Genomic DNA, 9,114 nt, shown 5'->3' on the forward strand with positions numbered 1-9,114 from the left:
TGCTGATGATGACGATGCTACTGCTGATGATGACTGCAGGCCGCGTGTATTCCGACCCGGTGGAGCTGGTGGACGTGTTCCCCACGCTGGTGGAGCTGCTGGCGCTGCCCCCGTTGGCGGCGTGCCCCGTGCCGTCGTTCAGCGTGGACACGTGCACAGAGGGGCGCAGTCGGGCAGCCCTCATCCTCAACAACAACGTCTCTAAACCTACACCGGTGGGTGTGTGGGTGGGTGTGTGGGTGTGTGTGTGTGTGTGGGTGGGTGTGTGTGTGAGTGGGTGGGTGGGTGGGTGTGTGGGTGGGTGTGGGGGTGGGTGTGGGGGTGGGTGGGTGTGTGGGTGGAGGTGTGTGGACACGTGCACAGAGGGGCGCAGTCGGGCAGCCCTCATCCTCAACAACAACGTCTCTAAACCTACACCGGTGGGTGTGTGGGTGGGTGTGTGGGTGTGTGTGTGTGTGTGTGGGTGGGTGGGTGTGTGTGAGTGGGTGGGTGGGTGGGTGTGTGGGTGGGTGTGGGGGTGGGTGTGGGGGTGGGTGGGTGTGTGGGTGGAGGTGTGTGGACACGTGCACAGAGGGGCGCAGTCGGGCAGCCCTCATCCTCAACAACAACGTCTCTAAACCTACACCGGTGGGTGGGGTGGTGTGTGGGTGTGTGTGTGTGTGTGGGTGGGGGTGTGTGTGTGTGGGTGGGTGGGTGGGTGGGTGTGGGGGTGGGTGGGTGGGTGTGTGGGTGGAGGTGTGTGGACCTGTGCACAGAGGGGCGCAGTCGGGCAAACCTCATCCTCAACAATGCCTCTAAACCCTCGCTGGTGTGTGGGTGGGGGTGTGGTGTGTGGGTGTGTGGGTGGGTGGGTGGGTGGGGGTGTGGGTGTGTGGGGTGGGTGGGTGGGGGGTGTGGGTGTGTGTGGGGGGGTGTGGGTGGGTGTGTGGGTGGGTGTGTGTGGGTGGGTGGAGGTGTGTGTGTGTGGGGGTGTGTGTGTGTTGGTGTGTGTGTGGGTGGGTGGGTGGGGGTGTGTGGGTGGGTGGGTGGGTGGGGGTGTGTGGGTGTGGGTGGGTGGGGGTGTGTGGGTGGGTGGGGGTGTGTGGGTGTGGGTGGGTGGGTGTGTGGGTGGGTGTGTGGGGGTGTGGGTGGGTGTGTGGGGGTGTGGGTGGGTGGGTGTGTGGGTGGGTGGAGGTGTGTGGGTGGGTGGAGGTGTGTGGGTGGGTGGAGGTGTGTGGGTGGGTGGGTGGGTGTGTGTGTGTGGGTGGGTGGAGGTGTGTGGGTGTGGGTGTGTGTGGGGGTGTGTGTGGGGGTGGGGGTGTGTGGGTGGGTGGGTGTGTGTGTGGAGGTGTGTGGGTGGGTGGAGGTGTGTGTGTGTGGGTGGGTGTGGGTGGAGGTGTGTGTGTGTGGGTGTGGGTGGAGGTGTGTGTGTGTGGGTGGGTGTGTCTGTGTGTGTGGGGGTGTGGGTGGGTGGAGGTGTGTGTGTGTGGGTGGGTGTGGGTGGGTGTGGGTGTGTGGACACGTGCACAGAGGGGCGCAGTCGGGCAGCACTCATCCTCAACGTCTCTAAACCCTCACAGGTGTGTGGGTGTGTGGGTGTGTGGGTGTGTGTGTGGGTGGGTGTGTGTGGGTGTGGGTGGGTGTGGGTGGGTGGGTGTGGGTGGGGTGGGTGTGGGTGGGTGGGTGTGGGTGGGTGTGGGTGGGTGTGGGTGGGTGTGGGTGGGTGTGGGTGGGTGGGTGTGGGTGGGTGTGGGTGGGTGTGGGTGGGTGTGGGTGGGTGTGGGTGGGGTGTGTGGGTGGGTGTGTGCGTGTGTGCGTGTGGGTGGGTGTGTGTGTGTGTGTGTGTGTGCGTGTGGGTGGGTGTGTGTGTGGGTGGGTGGGAGTGTGTGTGTGTGTGGGTGGGTGTGTGTGTGTGTACATGTGTGTACACACACACACAACACTTGCCCCTACAGCCTGTTAAGGCTACACGGGGGATCTTTGTGTGTGTGTGTACATGTTGGTATGTGTGTGCGCTTGTGTGTGTGTACATGTGTGTGTGTACATGTTGTGTGTGTGCATGTGTGTACATGTTGCTTGTGTGTGTGTGTGTGTGCTTGTGTGTGTGTGTGTGTACACGTTGTGTGTGTGCATGTGTGTGTACACACACACACAACACTTGCCCCTACAGCCTGTTAAGGCTACACGGGGGATCATTGTGTGTATGTGTACATGTTGGTGTGTGTGTGCGCTTGTGTGTGTGTACACGTTGTGTGTGTGTGTGTGTACACGTGTGTGTGTGTGTGTGTACACGTTGTGTGTGTGTACACACACACAACACTTGCCCCTACAGCCTGTCAAGGCTACACGCGGCGGATCTTTGTGTGTCTGTCAACCTTTCCTACCCACGCACCCCCAGGACGACAACAACAACGACGACAACAACAATGACGACGACGACGACGACGAAGACAAGATCGCGTACAGCCAGTACCCCCGTCCCGGCCTTCACCCCGGCCCCCAACTCCGACCTCCCCCTCCCTGGCCGACATCCGCGTGATGGGCTACTCTGCGCGCACCCGGCACTACCGCTACTCCGCCTGGGTGCCCTTCGACCCGCGCTCCTTCAGGGGCGACTTCTCGAGGCCTGTCGCCCGCGAGTTCTACTTGCTAGGCCGCGACCCCGGGGAGGATCGCAACCTTGCCGGCGCGGCGGGCTACGGGGGCGGCAAGGGTGGACCGCTGGGGGAGGTGGAGGAGGTGGACCTTGAGGAGGTGGAGGTGGTGGAGGAGGAGGAGGTGATGGTGGTGAAGCACACGGGAGCCATGAAGAGGTTGGCTGCCAGAGTCGCGCGCAAGTTTGGCGCCGTTAATTGAGGTGTTTGAGAAGCTCTCACGGTGGTGGTGGTGGTGGCGGTGGTGGCGGCGGTGGTGGCGGCGGTGGTGGCGGTGGTGGTGGTGGTGACGGTGACTGTGGTGGTGACTGTGGTGGTGACGGTGACTGTGACGGTGACTGTGACGGTGACGGTGACTGTGATGGTGATTGTGGTGGTGATTGTGGTGGTGATTGTGGTGGTGATTGTGGTGATAGTGGTGATAGTGGTGATTGTGGTGAATGTGCCGGGCACTGTGTGTGTGTGTGTGACCCACACACAGACACACACAGTGACACACACAGTGACGCACACAGTGACACACACAGTGACACACACACACACAGTGACACACACACACCGTGACACACAGTGACACACAGTGACACACACACACACAGTGACACACACACACAGTGACACACACACAGTGACACACACACACAGTGACACACACACACACAGTGCCCAGCATCCTTCACAGGTGCCGCTTGCTAACAGCACTTGCCCCGACAGCCTGTCACAGGCTACATGGGGCTCTGTGCCTTTGGTGGTTACGGTGGTGTTGGTGGTGGTTACGGTGGTGTTGGTGGTGGTTACGGTGGTGTTGGTGGTGGTTACGGTGGTGTTGGTGGTGGTGGGGAGTGGTGGTGCAGCGGTTGGCGCTACGAATTCCGCCCACGGCCACCGCCCAGCGGTTCGCGATTGATCTGAACCGCTCGCGAGCCCTCCCCTAGGTCCACTCGGCCTCAAATTAGTACCAGCTGCTGCGGTGTCTACTCAACATCGCCCCCGGGGAGACAAAGGCGGCCGGGCGTGGTGCTGGCCACCATCCCACCCCTCCCCACCCCCTCCACTCCTCCAGCGCCCAGAGGATTCCATCGGCGCTTGACAACGTCACTCGCTCCGACAGTGTCTGCCGAGGCTGCACGAGGGCGAGAGATTTTGTGTCTCTTGGTACATTTGCACTTGACGGTGTCTGCCGGTTTTTGTTATTTATGTCCGTGTCCATGAGCTCCTTAAAAGATTTGAAGGTTAACGTTGTAGCAGTGTGTGTGCGTGTGTGTGTGCGTGTGTGTGTGCGTGCGCGTGTGTGCGCGTGCGTGTGTGCGTGTGTGTGCGTGTGTGTGCGGTGGTGCGTGCTGTGTGCGCGTGTGTGTGTGTGCGTGTGTGTGTGTGCGTGCGCGTGTGTGCGCGTGCGTGTGTGGTGTGTGTGCGTGTGTGTGCGTGTGTGTGCGTGTGCGTGTGTGCGTGTGTGTGTGTGCGTGTGTGTGTGCGTGTGTGCGGTGGGCGTGTGGTGCGTGTGCGTGCGTGTGTGCGTGTGCGTGCGTGGTGTGTGTGGGAGCTGTTTCGTGTCGATTAGAAGCTTTCGCGACCGCAGGGATTCATCTTCTTGGTTCTTTCGGTAAAGTCGCCACGTAGAAGGGAAATAATAAAATAATAAAACATAATAGAATACAATTCTCAGACGTTTCGACTGCAACGCAAGCAATCATCATCAGGCGTTAAACCCACAGCAAGAACAGTGGCGTTTTTTGTGTTAATGTCAGCACCACGGACAATGGACTTGGCAGTCAACTCTAGATTAGAAGTTTTCGTGACTGCAAGGATTCATCTTCTTTGTGGTTTTTTTTCGGTCAAGTCACCACAGAGGTAAAAAAAATCTAATAAATGAAAACAACTTCTTGGTTCTTTCGGTAAAGCCACCACGTAGAAGGGAAATAATAAAATAAAACAATTCTTACGACGTTTCGGCCACAACGCAAGCAGCCGTCCTCAGGTAAAGAACGGGTCTGTCGGAAAGACAGCGTCATTCACATCATCATCATTAACATCAACATCATCATCATTAACATCAACATCATCATCTTTTGTTTTTCGGATTTAAATCTTTCGTGACTGCAGGGATTCATCTTCTTGGTTCTTTCGGTAAAGTCACGTAGAATGGAAATAATAAAAATAAAACAATAAAATAATTCTCACGACGTTTCGGCCACAACGCAAGCAGCCGTCCTCAGGTGAAGAACAGGTCTGTCGGAAAGACAGCGTCTGAATGAGCACCACCAAGCTTGGCAGCGCATATTTATTTCCCTTTGATGCTGCTAATCCTACATAACGCACGGCCATAATATGACTTTGAGACCCCCCACCCACCTACGCATTCCACAAGTAGTGACTAATCCCATATCTGCATTTCCCATAAATATTACTAAATGCCTCTTGATATGCAAATTGCTTTGTCAAGGCGCCCTTCCTCCCCTAACCCAGCAGCTTAAATATACGCTGCCAAGCTTGGTGGTGCTCATTCAGACGCTGTCTTCCGACAGACCTGTTCTTCACCTGAGGACGGCCGCTTGCGTTGTGGCCGAAACGTCGTGAGAATTGTATTTGATGATGTTTTATTATTTTATTATTTCCCTTCATCGCGACTTTACCGAAAGAACCAAGAAGATGGGCAGCCGTGCTTCGTCGGAGGTGGGGAGACTGCTTCACACTACGAAGAACCTGGGTTCGAGCCCTGGGTCTGGGTTCTTAATGGCCGTGTCAGAGACACTGAACCACTATCACTCAGAACCTGGGTTCGAGCCCTGGGTCTGGGTTCCTAATGGCCGTGTCAGAGACACTGAACCACTAAGAACCTGGGTTCGAGCCCTGGGTCTGGGTTCGTGATGGCCGTGTCAGAGACGCTGAACCACTAAGAACCTGGGTTCGAGCCCTGGGTCTGGGTTCCTAATGGCCGTGTCAGAGACGCTGAAACACTCACTAAGAACCTGGGTTCGAGCCCTGGGTCTGGGTTCCTAATGGCCGTGTCAGAGACGCTGAGACACTCACTAAGAACCTGGGTTCGAGCCCTGGGTCTGGGTTCCTAATGGCCGTGTCAGAGACGCTGAGACACTCACACTCAGAACCTGGGTTCGAGCCCTGGGTCTGGGTTCCTAATGGCCGTGTCAGAGACGCTGAGACACTCACTAAGAACCTGGGTTCGAGCCCTGGGTCTGGGTTCCTAATGGCCGTGTCAGAGACGCTGAACCACTAAGAACCTGGGTTCGAGCCCTGGGTCTGGGTTCCTAATGGCCGTGTCAGAGACGCTGAGACACTCACTAAGAACCTGGGTTCGAGCCCTGGGTCTGGGTTCCTAATGGCCGGGTCAGAGACACTGAACCACTAAGAACCTGGGTTCGAGCCCTGGGTCTGGGTTCCTAATGGCCGTGTCAGAGACGCTGAACCACTAAGAACCTGGGTTCGAGCCCTGGGTCTGGGTTCCTAATGGCCGTGTCAGAGATGCTGAGACACTCACTAAGATCCTGGGTTCGAGCCCTGGGTCTGGGTTTCTAATGGCCGTGTCAGAGACGCTGAGACACTCACACTCAGAACCTGGGTTCGAGCCCTGGGTCTGGGTTCCTAATGGCCGTGTCAGAGACGCTGAGACACTCACTAAGAACCTGGGTTCGAGCCCTGGGTCTGGGTTCCTAATGGCCGTGTCAGAGACACTGAACCACTCACACTCAGAACCTGGGTTCGAGCCCTGGGTCTGGGTTCCTAATGGCCGTGTCAGAGACACTGAACCACTCACACTCAGAACCTGGGTTCGAGCCCTGGGTCTGGGTTCCTAATGGCCGTGTCAGAGACACTGAACCACTCACACTCAGAACCTGGGTTCGAGCCCTGGGTCTGGGTTCCTAATGGCCGTGTCAGAGACGCTGAACCACTCACACTCAGAACCTGGGTTCGAGCCCTGGGTCTGGGTTCCTAATGGCCGTGTCAGAGACGCTGAACCACTCACACTCAGAACCTGGGTTCGAGCCCTGGGTCTGGGTTCCTAATGGCCGTGTCAGAGACACTGAACCACTCACACTCAGAACCTGGGTTCGAGCCCTGGGTCTGGGTTCCTAATGGCCGTGTCAGAGACACTGAACCACTCACACTCAGAACCTGGGTTCGAGCCCTGGGTCTGGGTTCCTAATGGCCGTGTCAGAGACGCTGAACCACTCACACTCAGAACCTGGGTTCGAGCCCTGGGTCTGGGTTTCTAATGGCCGTGTCAGAGACACTGAACCACTCACACTCAGAACCTGGGTTCGAGCCCTGGGTCTGGGTTCCTAATGGCCGTGTCAGAGACGCTGAAACACACACACTCAGAACCTGGGTTCGAGCCCTGGGTCTGGGTTCCTAATGGCCGTGTCAGAGACACTGAACCACTCACACTCAGAACCTGGGTTCGAGCCCTGGGTCTGGGTTCCTAATGGCCGTGTCAGAGACGCTGAACCACTCACACTCAGAACCTGGGTTCGAGCCCTGGGTCTGGGTTCCTAATGGCCGTGTCAGAGACACTGAACCACTCACACTCAGAACCTGGGTTCGAGCCCTGGGTCTGGGTTCCTAATGGCCGTGTCAGAGACGCTGAGACACTCACACTCAGAACCTGGGTTCGAGCCCTGGGTCTGGGTTCCTAATGGCCGTGTCAGAGACGCTGAGACACTCACTAAGATCCTGGGTTCGAGCCCTGGGTCTGGGTTCCTAATGGCCGTGTCAGAGACGCTGAGACACTCACACTCAGAACCTGGGTTCGAGCCCTGGGTCTGGGTTCCTAATGGCCGTGTCAGAGACGCTGAGACACTCACTAAGAACCTGGGTTCGAGCCCTGGGTCTGGGTTCCTAATGGCCGTGTCAGAGACACTGAACCACTCACACTCAGAACCTGGGTTCGAGCCCTGGGTCTGGGTTCCTAATGGCCGTGTCAGAGACACTGAACCACTCACACTCAGAACCTGGGTTCGAGCCCTGGGTCTGGGTTCCTAATGGCCGTGTCAGAGACACTGAACCACTCACACTCAGAACCTGGGTTCGAGCCCTGGGTCTGGGTTCCTAATGGCCGTGTCAGAGACGCTGAACCACTCACACTCAGAACCTGGGTTCGAGCCCTGGGTCTGGGTTCCTAATGGCCGTGTCAGAGACGCTGAACCACTCACACTCAGAACCTGGGTTCGAGCCCTGGGTCTGGGTTCCTAATGGCCGTGTCAGAGACACTGAACCACTCACACTCAGAACCTGGGTTCGAGCCCTGGGTCTGGGTTCCTAATGGCCGTGTCAGAGACACTGAACCACTCACACTCAGAACCTGGGTTCGAGCCCTGGGTCTGGGTTCCTAATGGCCGTGTCAGAGACGCTGAACCACTCACACTCAGAACCTGGGTTCGAGCCCTGGGTCTGGGTTCCTAATGGCCGTGTCAGAGACACTGAACCACTCACACTCAGAACCTGGGTTCGAGCCCTGGGTCTGGGTTCCTAATGGCCGTGTCAGAGACGCTGAAACACACACACTCAGAACCTGGGTTCGAGCCCTGGGTCTGGGTTCCTAATGGCCGTGTCAGAGACACTGAACCACTCACACTCAGAACCTGGGTTCGAGCCCTGGGTCTGGGTTCCTAATGGCCGTGTCAGAGACGCTGAACCACTCACACTCAGAACCTGGGTTCGAGCCCTGGGTCTGGGTTCCTAATGGCCGTGTCAGAGACACTGAACCACTCACACTCAGAACCTGGGTTCGAGCCCTGGGTCTGGGTTCCTAATGGCCGTGTCAGAGACGCTGAGACACTCACACTCAGAACCTGGGTTCGAGCCCTGGGTCTGGGTTCCTAATGGCCGTGTCAGAGACGCTGAGACACTCACTAAGATCCTGGGTTCGAGCCCTGGGTCTGGGTTCCTAATGGCCGTGTCAGAGACGCTGAGACACTCACACTCAGAACCTGGGTTCGAGCCCTGGGTCTGGGTTCCTAATGGCCGTGTCAGAGACGCTGAGACACTCACTAAGAACCTGGGTTCGAGCCCTGGGTCTGGGTTCCTAATGGCCGTGTCAGAGACACTGAACCACTCACACTCAGAACCTGGGTTCGAGCCCTGGGTCTGGGTTCCTAATGGCCGTGTCAGAGACACTGAACCACTCACACTCAGAACCTGGGTTCGAGCCCTGGGTCTGGGTTCCTAATGGCCGTGTCAGAGACACTGAACCACTCACACTCAGAACCTGGGTTCGAGCCCTGGGTCTGGGTTCCTAATGGCCGTGTCAGAGACGCTGAACCACTCACACTCAGAACCTGGGTTCGAGCCCTGGGTCTGGGTTCCTAATGGCCGTGTCAGAGACGCTGAACCACTCACACTCAGAACCTGGGTTCGAGCCCTGGGTCTGGGTTCCTAATGGCCGTGTCAGAGACACTGAACCACTCACACTCAGAACCTGGGTTCGAGCCCTGGGTCTGGGTTCCTAATGGCCGTGTCAGAGACA

The 9,114-nt window shown here is 57.6% G+C and overlaps 1 protein-coding gene across 1 annotated transcript; it reads left to right on the top strand.

Moving 5' to 3' along the window:
* Positions 1 to 555: 555 nt before the first annotated feature.
* On the top strand, positions 556 to 2,863 carry LOC144740465 (iduronate 2-sulfatase-like). Its single transcript, XM_078623311.1, has 2 exons — positions 556 to 627; positions 2,378 to 2,863. Exon 2 carries the CDS (start codon positions 2,518 to 2,520, stop codon positions 2,833 to 2,835), a length of 318 nt encoding a protein of 105 aa, XP_078479437.1. The 5' UTR covers positions 556 to 627; positions 2,378 to 2,517; the 3' UTR covers positions 2,836 to 2,863.
* The last annotated feature ends 6,251 nt before the right edge of the window (positions 2,864 to 9,114 follow it).

Source organism: Lampetra planeri, unplaced genomic scaffold (assembly GCF_965212315.1).
Source record: "Lampetra planeri unplaced genomic scaffold, kcLamPlan1.2.h2 scaffold_218, whole genome shotgun sequence".
NCBI lineage: Eukaryota > Metazoa > Chordata > Hyperoartia > Petromyzontiformes > Petromyzontidae > Lampetra > Lampetra planeri.

Coding starts and splice junctions, on each gene's coding strand:
- LOC144740465 (XM_078623311.1), top strand. CDS start 2,518: ATGGGCTACTCTGCGCGCACCCGGCACTACCGCTACTCCGCCTGGGTG.